Source organism: Pseudophryne corroboree, chromosome 9 (assembly GCF_028390025.1).
Source record: "Pseudophryne corroboree isolate aPseCor3 chromosome 9, aPseCor3.hap2, whole genome shotgun sequence".
Taxonomy (NCBI): domain Eukaryota; kingdom Metazoa; phylum Chordata; class Amphibia; order Anura; family Myobatrachidae; genus Pseudophryne; species Pseudophryne corroboree.
In genome coordinates this window covers 236,509,865-236,529,486 of record NC_086452.1, presented here as the reverse complement: position 1 = coordinate 236,529,486, position 19,622 = coordinate 236,509,865, and the positions used below count along the sequence as shown (strand labels likewise).

Here is a 19,622-nt window from a genome sequence, read left to right as displayed (position 1 = left end):
CTAACCCCTCCCTCATCGTGCCTAACCCTAATTCTCCCCCAGGCCCTAACCCGTACCCCAATAATCACCTTTGGGATGCCAACTGTTAATGCTCAGAATAATCCTTCAGTGCTAGGCCTGCTGCTGGGGATGGATCTTCACCCGAGAAGGGGACAAAGAAGACTAGTATTTTTAAAAACCAATTGACTGTGAAACAATTCATTGCTATGGGAAGCAAGTATAACAGCTCTCAATCAGTCGCAGAGCTGATCACTGATGCCATCACAGCTATGCTAGTATTAGATCGGCATCCAATATCCACCGTTAATGCAGAGGGTTTTACACAGGTAATTGAGGCTCTGTATCCCCGTCACCGAATTCCATCTCCGTTTCATTTTACCCGAAAAGCCATTTCTTGGCTATACCAGGATGTTAAAAAAAATCTAATTATTGCCCTATAAAATGCCATTGTATCCACTGTCCACTTAAACGCAAATACTGTATGTAGACAAGCGGTAGTCCACATATTTGGACTGTGATAGCCCACTGGGTGAGTGTATCAGCAGCAGCAGCAGAAGTATCTAACAGGCAATGCCAGCTTATTCAAGGCAAGCTATTCTGTGTATCACCAACTTCACAAACAACTTCTTAGAAAAATGAGCATACCACTGACAACCTTTTAGAAAAATGGGTTAACCCGCTTGGACTCTCCTCAGGATTTGCCATTTCTGATACTGCCACAAATATTGTGAAAGCATTAGAGCTGGGTGAATTCCAACATGTTGCATGTTTTACTCACAAAATCAATTTGGCTTTACAGGGTTTTTTTTTTAGATAAGAAGGGCGTACCAACGGCATGTAGGACCTGCACGCCTATAGCCTGAAAAATGAATTTTGAGCATTCAGCCACAGCATGCAGGATTTCAAGAACAGTTTAATTTGCCCAGTTACCAACTGAAGAAAGGTGTAAACCAGGTGGAAATCCACCCCTTATATGCTTCAGCCGATATTTGAATAGCAATAAGCCATCCATAGATATACAGATTGGTTCACGGTTATCTCGACTTGTTTTCTGCGCCTAGGCACAACATGACTTCTTAGCATAAACCCTTCATCTATTGTTCTCAACTGCAATACAATACAGAGAACAATACAGCAGGGGATTAAGTCATTACAGCAGGGGATTAAGTCCGACTGGCCAGTGTCCGTTAATCCTATTAAAGGTCAAGATAAATGTGGACAACAAGCCATGACATTGGAAGAGTGCAGTGGAGAGTAATTTCTGTCTAGTGCAAGGTGCTCAAACCCTTCAAAGTAGCAACCTATGAAATGAAAGCTGACTAGAGATGTGCAGTGGACACTTTTCGGGTTTTGTGTTTTGGTTTTGGAACTGGATCTTTATTCGTGTTTTGGATCTGGATTGGTTTTGCCTAGGGATGAGTGGGTTTGGTTCCCTGAGAACCGAACCCCTCCCCCCCACGAACATCATGTTTCGAGCCTGGATCCGAGTCCAGCTCATGGTTTTCCTGCCAGACTCGGAAACCAGAACGAGGCAAAATGTCATTGTCCCGCTGTCAGATTCTCGTGGGTTTTGGATTCCATATAAGGAGCCGGGCATCGCCGCCATTTTCACTCCAGTCCTGGAGAGTGTAGCAAGAGGACGTGTCTCCTCAGTGTCTGTGCAAGAAAGGGGAGTGGTGCGTGGGGTGGGGACCTGCTCTTTTGTGTCATTCCAGTGCTATCTTTTGCTGCATCAGTCCAGTGGTGGTGTCTTGAGCTACATCAGTGGTGGTGTCTTGTGCTGCCATAAGTCCAGTGCTGCTGTATAAGTCCAGTCCAGTGGTGCTGTCTTGTGCTGCATCAGTCCAGTGGTGGTGTCCTGTGCTGCCATAAGTCCAGTGGTATTGCTGTATACTTCGAGTACAGTAGTGCTGTGTTGTAAGGCATCAGTCCAGTGGTGGTGTCCTGTGCTGCCATAAGTCCAGTCATGGTGTCTTGTACTGCCATAAGTCCAGTGGTGCTGCCGTATAAGTCCAGGGGTGCTGCCGTATAAGTCCAGTCCAGTAGTGGTGCTGTATAAGTCATGGGGTACTGCCATATAAGTCCAGGTGTACTGCTGTATAAGTCCAGTCCAGCGGTGCTGCCGTTTAAGTCCATGGGTTCTGCTGTATAAGTCCTGGGGTACTGCTATATAAGTCCAGTCCAGTGGTGCTGCCGTATAAGTCCAGGGGTACTTCCATATAAGTCCTGGGGTACTGTTGTATAAGTCCAGTCCAGTGGTGCTGCCGTAAAAGTATAGTGGTGTTGCATTATGTGCTCTTTGGGTCCTAGTTTTTAAGAGTGCCATCCTATCTGACACTGCAGTTCTACTCCTAGATGGGCCAGGTGTTTGTGCTGCCCACTTGGGTTGCTTAGCTTAGTCATCCAGTGACCTCATTGCACCTCTTTTTCTTCTTTGCATTATGTGTTGTTTGAAGCCTTGTTTTTAAAAGTGCCATCCTGTCTGACACTGCAGTGCCACTCCTATATGGGCCAGGTGTTTGTGCCGGACACTTGTGTCGCTTAGCTTAGTCATCCAGTTATCTCATTGCATCTCTTTTTCTTCTTTGCATGATGTGCTGTTTGGGGCATAGTTTTTAAAAGTGCCATCCTATCTGACTCTGCAGTGCCACTCCTAGATGGGCCAGGTGTTTGTGCCGCACACTTGTGTCGCTTAGCTTAGATATCCAGTGACCTTGATGCAACCTTTTGACCTAAAAACAATATGATGAGGTGTGAGGTGTTCAAAATAGACTGGAAATGAGTGGAAATGATTGTTATTGAGGTTAATAAAATCGTAGGATAAAAATTACCCCCAAATTCTGCGATTTTAGCTTTTTTTGTGTTTTTTTCAAAAATCATCCAGATCCAAAACCAAAACCCGAAAGGATGGTTTTGGCAAAACCAATCCATATCCAAAACACGAGCGGGGTTCCAGGTCCAAAACTAAAACACAAAATACAAAAAGTGCCGGCTGCACATCTGCAGCGGGCATTAATAAGTGCTACCTGGGATTCTTTTTAATCTTGTCTGTTTTCAGAGGCTGGCATACCTAGTGGCTGCTGATATACATATTGGTGGTAGCACTATTTAGCACAGTGCCTTAGACCATTTCTGGTTCTTTCCTAAAAATGGTCCCGTGCACATCTCTAGTGCTAACCATATATTTCTGAAAGCCTCCTGCACACACAAGAAACTTCATGCTGTAAGTGAAATGGACTTAAAATACCTTGAACACAGATCTTTTGAATAAATCAATATGGGAGTTTGTGAGAGCAATTTATTCAGCATTCCTAAGCACTGTCATTTTCTTTTCATTTTCTGCGCTACTGTTTTTTGTTTTGCAAAGCACCTTAATAACAACCTTCAGCTTAGCAGTTACCAGATATATGATTAATGGTGGAACACTTTTATTAAAAAAATTGAAAGGAGATCATTAAAATTGTGCTTTATCAAAGATCAAAGAAATTAGAATGTTAACAATTAATTATTTTAATCCTGAGTGCACCACATACATATGACTTGCTATTGTCTTTTTCTACTGAAGTGTTCCTGGCCTATGTTAGAATGCCCCAATCCCAACTGGCATAATTCTTACTTGGCATGAGCCAATAAGTGTACAGTAGTCATTGTCAATTTTGAAGATGCTGTGCAACAAAAATTGTCAGATATTATTGATATGCTCTAAACTAGAAATAATACTATCCTTTTTTTATTCTACAGTCTATTTAAAAATATAATATGATTTGCTTTGAGTTATCCAGCAGCATCAAATGTTTTTAGGATAGAGTTAGTTTCCACTTTTGTAGTTTTATCTTGTTTGTATGTAGAGGGAAGAGGATGATATGAATACTTGTTTGAAATTCTACAACATGGTTCATATTTTGTCCTCAAAGTAACCAGTTCCCTAGGAAAAATGAAAGTGGTTGCATACATAGTATGTTGGCATTTACTAATCTTGTATTATTAAATACATTTAATTTATTTTTTGTTACTTTATGTTTTATATTGCTCTTATTTCCGTAGTTTTTAATCTCCTTTAACTTTTTTTTTTTTTAAGTACAGTATAACATTAAAATCATGTAATGTTAATGGAATAAATTCATAATGTATGTGATCTATAGTAATAGAACATGTTCAATCATTCTAAACAGATGAATTGAATTAGAATCATGGGTCTTTAACCTGCGGCCGTCCAGCTGCTGTGAAACTACACATCCCAGCATGCCCTGCCTCAGTTATAACATACTTTAATAGCAAAACTGTGGCAGGGCATGCTGGGATGTGTAGTTCCACAGCAGTTGGAGGGCCACAGGTTGAAGACCCATGCATTAGATGAACAGTACCTTAAGATTAGTAAGAGCTAGAGTTAGCATGGTATACTTCACTGTAAAAAAAAAAAAAGGGGTACAGCAATTGTAATAAAACATAATTAAATAAACGTACGATTTATTTTCAATCAAAGAAAAGAAATGAAGGGTATTTTGTCAAGGTAAAAACCCTCAGCAATGAACTGGTTAAATTGAAGGTCATTAGATGGATGGTTTATGGCCAAATAGTTTTCAAAGATCGAGTGTTAAGTGTTAAGTACTGTAAAGTAATTATTACTAATAATTAATGAATTAATTATTGTTTCATTATTTGTTTTTAACTTAGGAACTGTAAGCCATAGAGGTTGTCAGATGACAGAAAAGAATATTAATATTTACAGAATTGCTTTATAATATGTGTACTGTGTTATTTTTATTTTTTTAAAGGTAGAGAGGAAAAGATCAGATAGCTTTCAAAGGAGGTTTAATTTATATACTGTAAAAGACCATATCAAGGAATTAAATTGCACCTATAATTATGTTATGAATGATTATCAATGTGTTTCTTTTCTAGTTATCAGATGGTGAGCAAGCATAAAATAATAGAATGTACTGCTACTGGCTGGAGCAATTACCCTCCTCACTGTGAAGGTAACAAAAATAAAGAAAAAAAAATCAATGCTCAATTCCAAAAATTACAATATCTATCTATCTATCTATCTATCTATCTATCTATCTATCTATCTATCTATCTATCTATCTATCTATCTATCTATCTGTCTGTCTGTCTGTCTGTCTGTCTGTCTGTCTGTCTGTCTGTCTGTCTGTCTGTCTGTCTATCTATCTGTCTATCTATCTATTATATAAAGTGCCTTTGAAGATGTGCAGGCTGAGCTGCTCTCCCAGGATGCACAGGCCACTTCAGACGCAAGTGTGATCACAGCTGCTAATGTATGCATTCCCAGAAAATGCCATCTGAACGGCCATGATATGCCTAAATTCTCCTGACCACTTCCCATTACTGCCCACAAACGCTGATTTCCTGTTACTCACTTTACAACTAATGTCTCGCTGCACACTGTGGCTCATATGCATGCGCAGTGCAAAAACATTGGGGCTGATTCAGACCTGATCGGTGCTGTGCGTTTTCACACAGGTGCGATCAGGTCTGAACTGCGCATGCGCTGGCACATAGCAGACAGCCGGTGGCTGTATTCGCCTTGCGATCGCCTCTGACTGATTGACAGGCAGAGGCGGTCGCTGGGGGGGAGGGGGCGGGCCGGCGGCATTTAGGAGGCACGGGCCGGGCAACGCAGGCATGCCCAGATCGTTGGTAGGGGGGCCGGGCCGCAGCAACTGCGTTATGTCACACATGCAGCCGCTGCGACCCGGGCAGTGATGATTATCTCCCTGCCAGCGCGCAGGAGCTGCACTGGCTGGGAGCTACTCCTGAAGTACAAAAGCATCGCCGCTGTGCGATACTTTTGTACTTGTGCGACGGGGTAGGGATTGACATGTGTGGCGGACTAGCCCCGTGCTGGGCATCCCCCCACATGTCAGTGTGACTGATCATAGATGTGCTAAATTTAGCACATCTTTGATCAGGTCTGAATTAACCCCATTGATCGCTATGCAAACAATAGCCATTTTGCGTCCACACCTGAATGACTTCGAAGATGAATAGCATGGCTGTGACTTATTTGCATCATAGCCAAGGCAATGTAACAGTAAAAAAGTCACACTAGACTGGTATAAAGTTACATATTAAGCCTAACAATATGTGCTGTCGTACATGGTACAGTTGCTTGTATTGTAATTTTGTGTTGTGCCTTTTGTACCCAGGTTAGTGACTTATACCAATTTTAGACCACAATGCTGGGTCCCATCTGAGAATTGGAAATGGGTCCTTCCAGGTTGGGACCAGGCATAGGACCCTTAAACATTGGCTTCCCGACCCGGCAATATGCCGGGTCAGGTTGCTAGTGCGGGTGGGAGGTGGAGCTGGCATAGGGCCCGGGTGCAGTGGCAGATCTGGGGGATGAAATTATCTCCACGCCACATCTGCCTATGCTGTGAATGGGTCCCGCGCCGCATCGACCCGGCAACCAGTTCATACTGCACCTGACCAAGCATTAAACCCGGGAATAACCTTCAAGGAAGGAATTCGGGACTGACCCCTTTCACCTCACACAGCGACCCGCATCGACCCAGCAATATATCGGGTTGATACTAGAGATGTGCAGCGGGCATTTTTCGGGCTTTGTATTTTGGTTTTGGATTCGGTTCCGCGGTCGTGTTTTGGATTCGGACGCATTTTGGCAAAACCTCCCTTAAGAATTTTTGTCGGATTCGGGTGCGTTTTGGATTCGGGTGCTTTTTTTTAAAAAACACTCAAAAACAGCTTAAATCATAGAATTTGGGGGTAATTTTGATCCTATAGTATTATTAACCTCAATAACCATAATTTCCACTCATATCCTGTCTATTCTGAACACCTCACACCTCACAATATTATTTTTAGTCCTAAAATTTGCACCAAGGTCGCTGGATGACTAAGCTAAGCGACCCAAGAGGGCAGCACAAACACCTGGCCCATCTAGGAGTGGCACTGCAGTGTCAGACAGGATGGTACTTACAAAAATAGTCCCCAAACAGCACATGATACAAATATAAATATAAAAAAAGAGGTGCAAGATGGAATTGTCCTTTGGACCTCCCACCCACCCTTATGTTGTATAAACAGGTCATGCACACTTTAACAAACCCATCATTTCAGCCACAGGGTCTGCCACACGACTGTGGCTGAAATGACTGGTTGGTTTGGGCCCCCATCAAAAAAGAAGCAATCAATCTCTCCTTGCACAAACTGGCTCTACAGAGGCCAGATGTCCACCTCCTCCTCATCCTCCGATTCTTCACCCTTTTCACTGTGTACATCCCTCTCCTCACAGATTATTAATTCGTCCCCACTGGAATCCACCATCACAGGTTCCTGTGTACTTTCTGGAGGCAATTGCTGGTAAATGTCTCCATGGAGGAATTGATTATAATTCATTTTGATGAACATCATCTTATCCACATTTTCTGGAAGTAACCTCCTACGCCGATCGCTGACAAGGTGACCGGCTGCACTAAACACTCTTTCAGAGTACACACTGGAGGGGAGGTAACTTAGGAAAAATAAAGCCAGTTTGTGCAAGGCCTCCAAATTGCCTCTTTTTCCTGCCAGTATACGTACGGACTGCCTGAAATGTCTATAATAGAGATGAGCGGGTTCGGTTCCTCGAGATCCGAACCCCCCTGAACTTCACGTGGTTTACATGCGTCCGAGCCAGCCTCGGTTAACACGAACGCGCCCGAACGTCATCATCCCACTGTCGTATTCTCGCGAGATTCGTATTGCATAAAAAAAGTGCTGCACGTCACCGCCATTTTCACTCGTGCATTGGAGATGATAGCGGGAGAACGTGGCTGCGTTCTCTCAGTTTCTGTGTTCAGTGTGCTGAAAATATCTGTGCTAAGGGTGCTGCAAATATCTGTGCTCAGTGTGCTGCAAATATCTACGTTCTCTGCCTGAAAACGCTCCATATCTGTGCTGCATTGTAGTTGTGCGCAGTATATAGTAAGAGGACAGTGCAGAATTTTGCTGGCCACCAGTATATATATAGCAGTACGGTACAGTAGTCCGTTGCTCTACCTCTGTGTCGTCAAGTATTCTATCCATATCTGTGCTGCATTGTAGTTGTGCGCAGTATATAGTAGGAGGACAGTGCAGAATTTTGCTGACCACCAGTATATATATAGCAGTATGGTACAGTAGTCCATTGCTCTACCTCTGTGTCGTCAAGTATACTATACATATCTGTGCTGCATTGTAGTTGTGCGCAGTATATAGTAGGAGGACAGTGCAGAATTTTGCTGACCACCAGTATATATATAGCAATACGGTACAGTAGTCCATTGCTCTACCTCTGTGTCGTCAAGTATACTATCCATATCTGTGCTGCATTGTAGTTGTGCACAGTATATAGTAGGAGGGCACTGCAGAATTTTGCTGACCACCAGTATATATATATAGCAATACGGTACAGTAGTCCATTGCTCTACCTCTGTGTCGTCAAGTATACTATCCATATCTGTGCTGCATTGTAGTTGTGCGCAGTATATAGTAGGAGGACAGTGCAGAATTTTGCTGACCACCAGTATATATATATATATATATATATATATATATATATATATATATATCTATCAGTGCGGTACAGTAGGCCATTGCTATTGATATATTACTGGCATATAATTCCACACATTAAAAGATGGAGAACAAAAATATGGAGGGTAAAATAGGGAAAGATCAAGATCCACTTCCACCTCGTACTGAAGCTGCTGCCACTAGTCATGGACGAGACTGCTGCTGGCGCTGCTGTTGTTGCTGCTGGGAGTCAATCGCCATCCCAGAGGGGAAGTCGGAAGACCACTTGTACTACTTCCAGTAAGCAATTGACTGTCCAACAGTCCTTTGCGAGGAAGATGAAATATCACAGCAGTCATCCTGCTGCAAAGTGGATAACTCAGGTCTTGGCAGCTGCGGTGGTGTTAAACGTGTGTCCGGTATCCACCGTTAATTCACAGGGAATTAGAGAATTACTTGAGGTACTGTGTCCCCGGTACCAAATACCATCTAGGTTCCATTTCTCTAGGCAGGCGATACCGAGAATGTACACAGACGTCAGAAAAAGAGTCACCAGTGTCCTAAAAAATGCAGTTGTACCCAATGTCCACTTAACCACGGACAAGTGGAGCAGGGCAGACTCAGGACTATATGACTGTGACAGCCCACTGGGTAGATGTATTGCCTCCCGCAGCAAGAACAGCAGCGGCGGCACCAGTAGCAGCATCTCGCAAATGCCAACTCGTTCCTAGGCAGGCTACGCTTTGTATCACCGCTTTCCATAAGAGGCACACAGCTGACAACCTCCTATGGAAACTGAGGAACATCATCGCAGAATGGCTTACCCCAATTGGACTCTCCTGGGGATTTGTGACATTGGACAACGCCACCAATATTGTGCGTGCACTACATGTGGGCAAATTCCAGCACGTCCCATGTTTTGCACATACATTGAATTTGGTGGTGCAAATTTTTTTAAAACGACAGGGGCGTGCAAGAGATGCTATCAGTGTCCCGAAGAATTGCGTTCCACTTTTGGCATTCAGCCACCACGTGCCGAAGACTGGAGAACCAGCAAACACTCATGAACCTGCCCCGCTATCAGCTGAAGCAAGAGGTGGTAATGAGGTGGAATTCAACACTCTATATGCTTCAGAGGATGGAGGATCAGCAAAAGGCCATTGAAGCCTATACATCTACCTACGATATAGGCAAAGGAGGGGGAATGCACCTGACTCAAGCGCAGTGGAAAATGATTTCAACGTTGTGCAAGGTTCTGCAACCCTTTGAACTTGCCACACGTGAAGTCAGTTCAGACACTGCCAGCCTGAGTCAGGTCATTCCCCTCATCAGGCTTTTGCAGAAGAAGCTGGAGAGATTGAAGGAGGAGCTAAAACGGAGCGATTCCACTAGGCATGTGGGACTTGTGGATTGAGCCCTTAATTTGCTTAACCAGGATTCACTGGTGTTCAATCGGTTGAAATCAGAGCACTACATTTTGGCCACCGTGCTCGATCCTAGGTTTAAAGCCTACGTTCTATCTCTCTTTCCGGCAGACACAAGTCTGAAGATGTTCAAAGACCTGATGGTGAGACACTTGTCAAGTCAAGCGGAACGTGACCCGCCAACAGCTCCTCCTTCACATTCTCCCGCATCTGGGGCAGCGAGCAAAAGGCTAAGAATTCCGAGCCCACTCGCTGGCGATGATGCAGGGCAGTCTGGAGCGAGTGCTGAAATCTGGTCCGGACTGAAGGACCTGCCAACGATTACTGACATGTCGTCTACTGTCACTGCATATAATTCTGTTACCATTGAAAGAATGGTGGAGGATTATATGAGTGACCGCATCCAAATAGGCACGTCAGACAGTCCATACATATACTGGCAGGAAAAAGAGGCAATTTGGAGGCCCTGGCACAAACTTGCTTTATTTTACCTAAGTTGCCCCCCCTCCAGTGTGTAGTCCGAAAGAGTGTTTAGTGCAGCCGGTCACCTTGTCAGCGATATGCGTACGAGGTTACTTCCACAAAATGTGGAGAAGATGATGTTCATCAAAATGAATTATAAACAATTCCTCCGTGGAGACATTCACCAGCAATTGCCTCCAGAAAGTACACAGGAACCTGTGATGGTGGATTCCAGTGGGGACGAATTAATAATCTGTAAGGAGAGGGATGTACACAGTGAAAAGGGTGAAGAATCGGAGGATGAGGAGGAGGTGGACATCTTGCCTCTGTAGAGCCAGTTTGTGCAAGGAGAGATTGATTGCTTCTTTTTTGATGGGGGCCCAAACCAACCAGTCATTTCAGCCACAGTTGTGTGGCAGACCCTGTCGCTGAAATTATGGGTTTGTTAAAGTGTGCATGACCTGTTTATACAACATAAGGGTGGTTGGGAGGGCCCAAGGACAATTCCATCTTGCAACTCTTTTTTTTAATTTATCTTTGCATCATGTGTTGTTTGGGGCTAATTTTTTTAAGTGCCATCCTGTCTGACACTGCAGTGCCACTCCTAGATGGGCCAGGTGTTTGTGCCAGCCACTTGGGTCGCTTAGCTTAGTCATCCAGCGACCTTGGTGCAAATTTTAGGACTAAAAATAATATTGTGAGGTGTGAGGTGTTCAGAATAGACTGGAAATGAGTGGAAATTGTGGTTATTGAGGTTAATAATACTATGGGATGAAAATTACCCCCAACTTCTATGATTTAAGCTGTTTTTGAGGTTTTTTTGTTTAAAAAAAACACCCGAATCCAAAACACACCCGAATCCGACAAAAAAATTTCAGGGAGGTTTTGCCAAACCGTGTCCGAATCCAAAACACAGCTGCGGAACCGAATCCAAAACCAAAACACAAAACACAAAAATTGTCCGCTGCACATCTCTAGTCTACAGTGATGGTAACACTCATATAATCCTCCACCATTCTTTCAATGGTGACAGAATCATATGCAGTGACAGTAGACGACATGTCAGTAATCGTTGGCAGGTCCTTCAGTTCGGACCAGATGTCAGCACTTGCTCCAGACTGCCCTGCATCACCGCCAGCGGGTGGTTTTGGAAATTTTATCCTTTTCCTGGCAGCTCCAGTGACGGTAGTGAATGAAGGAGGAGCTGTTGGCGGGTCACGTTCCGCTTGACTTGACAAGTGTCTCACCAGCAGGTCTTTGAACTTCTGCAGACTTGTGTCTGCCGGAAAGAGAGATACAACGCAGGCTTTAAACCTAGGATCAAGCACGGTGGCCAAAATGTAGTGCTCTGATTTCAACAGATTTACCACCCGTGAATCCTGGTTAAGTGAATGAAGGGCTCCATCCACAAGTCCCACATGCCTAGCGGAATTGCTCCATTTTAGCTCCTCCTTCAATCTCTCCAGCTGCTTCTGCAAAAGCCTGATGAGGGGAATGACCTGACTTAGGCTGGCAGTGTCTGAACTGACTTCACATGTGGGAAGAAGAGAGATGCAGATGCACACTCTTAGCACTAAGAACACTGATAGTAAAAATAATTTAAATAAACTCTCACAATTAAAATGGAGTATAATTGAAATGTTTAGTATTAGGGTGTGCAGTCCAGTCCCCCCTTTTTAACTCTATATTTGTGTATATATTGTAAACTGGAAGGCAAGGCTTCCTTCCTCTGGTATTGGCACCCGTCCAATTAACCCTCAGGTGTTTTAATTAGCTAGGTTCCTGCATTTCAGATCACACATTGAAATGGCACTATTTGGAGGTAAGTCCTGTATAAATTTATATAATGTGATAGTATTAGGAATGTTAGGGACCCATGTGATGAAGTCACCTGGCCGCAGTACATGGGCCCGCATATTTGCGCAAATGTGTGCTAAGAACTTTAATTATACTCCATTTTAATTGTGAGAGTTTATTTAAATTATTTTTACTATCAGTGTTCTTAGTGCTAGGAGTATGCATCTGCATCTCTCTTCCTCCTGCATAGTATTAGAAGCCTCAGCATGATAGCACCTCTTGAAATGTTTAGTATTAGGGCGTGCAGTCCAGGCCCCCCTTTTTTCCTGACTTCACGTGTGGCAAGTTCAAAGGGTTGGAGAACCTTGCACAACGTGGAAACCATTCTCCACTGCGCTTGAGTCAGGTGCATTCCCCCTCGTAGGCAGATGTATAGGCTTGAATGGCCTTTTGTTGCTCCTCCATCCTCTAAAGCATATAGGAGGGTTGAATTCCACCTCGTTACCACCTCTTGCTTCAGCTGATGGCAGGGCATGTTCAGGAGTGTTTGCTGGTGCTCCAGTCTTCGGCATGCGGTGGCTGAATGCCAAAAGTGGCCCGCAATTCCTCGGGCCACCGACAGCATTTCCTGCATGCCCCTGTCATTTTTTTTTTAATTCTGCACCACCAAATTCATTGTATGTGCAAAACATGGGACGTGCTGTAATTTGCCAACATGTAATGCACGCACAATATTGGTGGCGTTGTCCGATGTCACAAATCCCCAGGAGAGTCCAATTGGGGTAAGCCAATCTGCGACGATGTTCGACAGTTTCCGTAAGAGGTTGTCAGCTGTGTGCCTCTTATGGAAAGCGGTGATACAAAGCGTAGCCTGCCTAGGAACGAGTTGGCGTTTGCGAGATGCTGCTACTGGTGCCGCTGCTGCGGGAGGCAATACATCTACCCAGTGGGCTGTCACAGTCTTATAGTCCTCCGTCTGCCCTGCTCCAGTTGTCCACATGTCCGTGGTTAAGTGGACAGTGGGTACAACTGCATTTTTTAGGACACTGGTGACTCTTTTTCTGACGTCTGTGTACATTCTCGGTATCGCCTGCCTAGAGAAATGGAACCTAGATGGTATTTGGTACCGGGGACACAGTACCTCAAGTAATTCTCTAATTCCCTGTGAATTAACGGTGGATACCGGACACACGTTTAACACCACCGCAGCTGCCAAGACCTGAGTTATCCACTTTGCAGCAGGATGACTGCTGTGATATTTCATCTTCCTTGCAAAGGACTGTTGGACAGTCAATTGCTTACTGGAAGTAGTACAAGTGGTCTTCTGACTTCCCCTCTGGGATGACGATCGACTCCCAGCAGCAACAACAACAGTGCCAGCAGCAGTAGGCGTTACACTCAAGGATCCATCGGAAGAATCCCAGTTAGGAGAGGACTCATTAGACTTGCCAGTGACATGGCCTACAGGACTATTGGCGTTCCTGTCTAAGGAGGAAATTGACATTGAGGGAGTTGGTGGTGTAGTTTGCAGGAGCTTGGGTACAAGAGGAAGAAGGGATTTAGTTGTCAGTGGACTGCTTCCGCTGTCACCCAGAGTTTTTGAACTTGTCAATCACTTCTGATGAATGCGCTCCAGGTGACATATAAGGGAGGATGTTCCTAGGTGGTTAACGTCCTTACCCCTACTTATTACTGCTTGACAAAGGCAACAAACGGCTTGACACCTGTTGTCCGCATTCTGTTAAAATAATTCCACACCGAAGAGGTGATATTTTTTGTATTTTGACCAGGCATGTCAATGGCCTTATTCATCCCACGGACAAGAGGTGTCTCCCCGGGTGCCTGACTTAAACAAACCACCTCACCATCAGAATCCTCCTTGTCAATTTCCTCCTCAGTGCCAGCAACACCCATATCCTCATCCTCGTATACTTCAATAGTGACATCTTCAATTTCAATTTCAGGAACTGGACTGTGAGTGCTCCTTCCAGCACTTGCAGGGGGCATGCAAATGGTGGAAGGAGCCACCTCTTCCTGTCCAGTGTTGGGATGGTCAGGCATCGCAACCGACACAATTGGACTCTACTTGGGGATTTGTGATTTAGAAGAATGCATAGTTCTTTGCTGTGCTTTTGCCAGCTTAAGTCTTTTCATTTTTCTAGTGGGAGGATGAGTGCTTCCATCCTCATGTGAAGCTGAACCAATAGCCATGAACATAGGCCAGGGTCTCAGCTGTTCCTTGCCACTCCGTGCCGTAAATGGCATATTGGCAAGTTTACGCTTCTCCTCAGATGCTTTTAATTTAGATTTTTGGGTCATTTTACTGAACTTTAGTTGTTTGGATTTTACATGCTCTCTACTATGACATTGGGCATCGGACTTGGCAGACGACGTTGATGGTATTGAATCATCTCTGCCATGACTAGTGGCAGCAGCTTCAGCACTAGGTGGAAGTGGATCTTTACCTTTACCTATTTTAACCTCCAAATTTTTGTTCTCCATTTTTAATGTGTGGAATTATATGCCAGTAATATATCTGGAATTAGACGGCAGTAATGTCTGGAAATAGATACCACTAGATAGATACCAGATACCTCTGTGACTGGAATGATGATGACCTATGCACAGTGACAGGATACTACCACAGCACCTTACAGCAGCAAGATGCAGCACAGGACACTGGACTTTTAGTAATGTACTGTAGTATACTGGTCACCACAATGCAGCACAAGACGATGAGCAGTGATCCTGAGCACTGATGAGGATACTAGAACTGACACTGGGCAGCGAGAAGCAGCACTATACTGTAGTATACTAGTCACCACAATGCAGCACAAGACAATGAGTAGTGATACTGAGCAATGATGAGGATACTAGAACTGACACTGGGCAGCGAGATGCAGCACTGGACTATTGTACTGTAGTATACTGGTCACTACAATGCAGCACAAGATAGTGAGTGGCGATACTGAGCACTGATGAGGATACTAGAACTGACACTGGGCAGCGAGATGCATCACTGGACTATTGTACTATAGTATACTGGTCACCACAATGCAGCACAAGACAATGAGTAGTGATACTGAGCACTGATGAGGATACTAGAACTGACACTGGGCAGCGAGATGCAGCACTGGACTATTGTACTGTAGTATAATGGTCACCACAAAGCAGCACAAGACAATGAGCTGTGATACTGAGCACTAATGAGGATACTAGAACTGACACTGGGCAGCGAGTTGCAGCACTGGACTATTGTACTGTAGTATACTGGTCACTACAATGCAGCACAAGATAGTGAGTGGCGATACTGAGCACTGATGAGGATACTAGAACTGACACTGGGCAGCGAGATGCATCACTGGACTATTGTACTATAGTATACTGGTCACCACAATGCAGCACAAGACAATGAGTAGTGATACTGAGCACTGATGAGGATACTAGAACTGACACTGGGCAGCGAGATGCAGCACTGGACTATTGTACTGTAGTATAATGGTCACCGCAATGCAGCACAAGACAATGAGTAGTGATGCTGAGCACACTAGAACTGACACTGGGCAGCGAGATGCAGCACTGGACTATTGTACTGTAGTATACTGGTCACCACAATGCAGCACAAGACAATGAGTAGTGATACTGAGCACTGATGGGGATACTAGAACTGACACTGGGCAGAGAGAAGCAGCACTATACTGTAGCATACTAGTCACCACAATGCAGCACAAGACAATGAGTAGTGATACTGAGCACTGATAAGGATACTAGAACTGACACTGGGCAGCGAAATGTAGCACTGGACTATTGTACTGTAGTATACTGGTCACCACAATGCAGCACAAGACAATGAGCAGTGATACTGAGCACTGATGAGGATACTAGAACTGACACTGGGCAGTGAGAAGCAGCACTATACTGTAGTATACTAGTCACCACAATGCAGCACAAGACAATGAGTAGTGATACTGAGCAATGATGAGGATACTAGAACTGACACTGGGCAGCGTGTTGCAGCACTGGACTATTGTACTGTGGTATACTGTTCACCACAATGCAGCACAAGATAATGAGTGGTGATACTGAGCACTGATGAGGATACTAGAACTGACACTGGGCAGCGAGATGCATCACTGGAATATTGTACTATAGTATACTGGTCACCACAATGCAGCACAAGACAATGAGTAGTGATACTGAGCACTGATGAGGATACTAGAACTGACACTGGGCAGCGAGATGCAGCACTGGACTATTGTACTGTAGTATAATGGTCACCACAATGCAGCACAAGACAATGAGTAGTGATGCTGAGCACTGATGAGGATACTAGAACTGACACTGGGCAGCAAGATGCAGCACTGGACTATTGTACTGTAGTATACTGGTCACCACAATGCAGCACAAGACAATGAGTAGTGATACTGAGCACTGATGAGGATAATAGAACTGACACTGGGCAGTGAGATGCAGCACTGGACTATTGTACTGTAGTCTAATGGTCACCACAATGCAGCACAAGACAATGAGTAGTGATGCTGAGCAAACTAGAACTGATACTGGGCAGCGAGATGCAGCACTGGACTATTGTACTGTAGTATACTGGTCAACACAATGCAGCACAAGACAATGAGTAGTGATACTGAGCACTGATGAGGATACTAGAACTGACACTGGGCAGCGAGAAGCAGCACTATACTGTAGTATACTAGTCACCACAATGCAGCACAAGACAATGAGTAGTGATACTGAGCAATGATGAGGATACTAGAACTGACACTGGGCAACGAGATGCAGCACTGGACTATTGTACTGTAGTATACTGGTCACCACAATGCAGCACAAGACAATGAGCTGTGATACTGAGCACTAATGAGGATACTAGAACTGACACTGGGCAGCGAGTTGCAGCACTGGACTATTGTACTGTAGTATACTGGTCACTACAATGCAGCACAAGATAGTGAGTGGCGATACTGAGCACTGATGAGGATACTAGAACTGACACTGGGCAGCGAGATGCATCACTGGACTATTGTACTATAGTATACTGCTCACCACAATCCAGCACAAGACAATGAGTAGTGATACTGAGCACTGATGAGGATACTAGAACTGACACTGGGCAGCGAGATGCAGCACTGGACTATTGTACTATAGTATACTGGTCACCACAATGCAGCACAAGACAATGAGTAGTGATACTGAGCACTGATGAGGATACTAGAACTGACACTGGGCAGCGAGATGCAGCACTGGACTATTGTACTGTAGTATAATGGTCACCGCAATGCAGCACAAGACAATGAGTAGTGATGCTGAGCACACTAGAACTGACACTGGGCAGCGAGATGCAGCACTGGACTATTGTACTGTAGTATACTGGTCACCACAATGCAGCACAAGACAATGAGTAGTGATACTGAGCACTGATGAGGATACTAGAACTGACACTGGGCAGAGAGAAGCAGCACTATACTGTAGCATACTAGTCACCACAATGCAGCACAAGACAATGAGTAGTGATACTGAGCACTGATAAGGATACTAGAACTGACACTGGGCAGCGAAATGTAGCACTGGACTATTGTACTGTAGTATACTGGTCACCACAATGCAGCACAAGACAATGAGCAGTGATACTGAGCACTGATGAGGATACTAGAACTGATACTGGGCTGTGAGAAGCAGCACTATACTGTAGTATACTAGTCACCACAATGCAGCACAAGACAATGAGTAGTGATACTGAGCAATGATGAGGATACTAGAACTGACACTGGGCAGCGTGTTGCAGCACTGGACTATTGTACTGTGGTATACTGTTCACCACAATGCAGCACAAGATAATGAGTGGTGATACTGAGCACTGATGAGGATACTAGAACTGACACTGGGCAGCGAGATGCATCACTGGAATATTGTACTATAGTATACTGGTCACCACAATGCAGCACAAGACAATGAGTAGTGATACTGAGCACTGATGAGGATACTAGAACTGACACTGGGCAGCGAGATGCAGCACTGGACTATTGTACTGTAGTATAATGGTCACCACAATGCAGCACAAGACAATGAGTAGTGATGCTGAGCACTGATGAGGATACTAGAACTGACACTGGGCAGCAAGATGCAGCACTGGACTATTGTACTGTAGTATACTGGTCACCACAATGCAGCACAAGACAATGAGTAGTGATACTGAGCACTGATGAGGATAATAGAACTGACACTGGGCAGTGAGATGCAGCACTGGACTATTGTACTGTAGTCTAATGGTCACCACAATGCAGCACAAGACAATGAGTAGTGATGCTGAGCAAACTAGAACTGACACTGGGCAGCGAGATGCAGCACTGGACTATTGTACTGTAGTATACTGGTCAACACAATGCAGCACAAGACAATGAGTAGTGATACTGAGCACTGATGAGGATACTAGAACTGACACTGGGCAGCGAGAAGCAGCACTATACTGTAGTATACTAGTCACCACAATGCAGCACAAGACAATGAGTAGTGATACTGAGCAATGATGAGGATACTAGAACTGACACTGGGCAACGAGATGCAGCACTGGACTATTGTACTGTAGTATACTGGTCACCACAATGCAGCACAAGACAATGAGCTGTGATACTGAGCACTAATGAGGATACTAGAACTGACACTGGGCAGCGAGTTGCAGCACTGGACTATTGTACTGTAGTATACTGGTCACTACAATGCAGCACAAGATAGTGAGTGGCGATACTGAGCACTGATGAGGATACTAGAACTGACACTGGGCAGCGAGATGCATCACTGGACTATTGTACTATAGTATACTGCTCACCACAATCCAGCACAAGACAATGAGTAGTGATACTGAGCACTGATGAGGATACTAGAACTGACACTGGGCAGCGAGATGCAGCACTGGACTATTGTACTATAGTATACTGGTCACCACAATGCAGCACAAGACAATGAGTAGTGATACTGAGCACTGATGAGGATACTAGAACTGACACTGGGCAGCGAGATGCAGCACTGGACTATTGTACTGTAGTCTACTGGTCACTACAATGCAGCACAAGATAGTGAGTGGCGATACTGAGCACTGATGAGGATACTATAACTGACACTGGGCAGCGAGTTGCAGCACTGGACTATTGTACTGTGGTATACTGTTCACCACAATGCAGCACAAGATAATGAGTGGTGATACTGAGCACTGATGAGGATACTAGAACTGACACTGGGCAGCGAGATGCATCACTGGAATATTGTACTATAGTATACTGGTCACCACAATGCAGCACAAGACAATGAGTAGTGATACTGAGCACTGATGAGGATACTAGAACTGACACTGGGCAGCGAGATGCAGCACTGGACTATTGTACTGTAGTATAATGGTCACCACAATGCAGC

The 19,622-nt window shown here is 44.5% G+C and overlaps 1 protein-coding gene across 1 annotated transcript in view; it reads left to right on the top strand.

Moving 5' to 3' along the window:
- LOC134957936 (complement factor H-related protein 4-like) overlaps positions 1 to 19,622 on the top strand; it is a 717,700-nt gene that overhangs the window by 141,083 nt on the left and 556,995 nt on the right. The window contains exon 4 of the mRNA XM_063940187.1: positions 4,903 to 4,979. Within this exon, the coding sequence (XP_063796257.1) occupies positions 4,903 to 4,979 (77 nt within the window). The remainder of the gene's footprint in view (positions 1 to 4,902; positions 4,980 to 19,622) is intronic.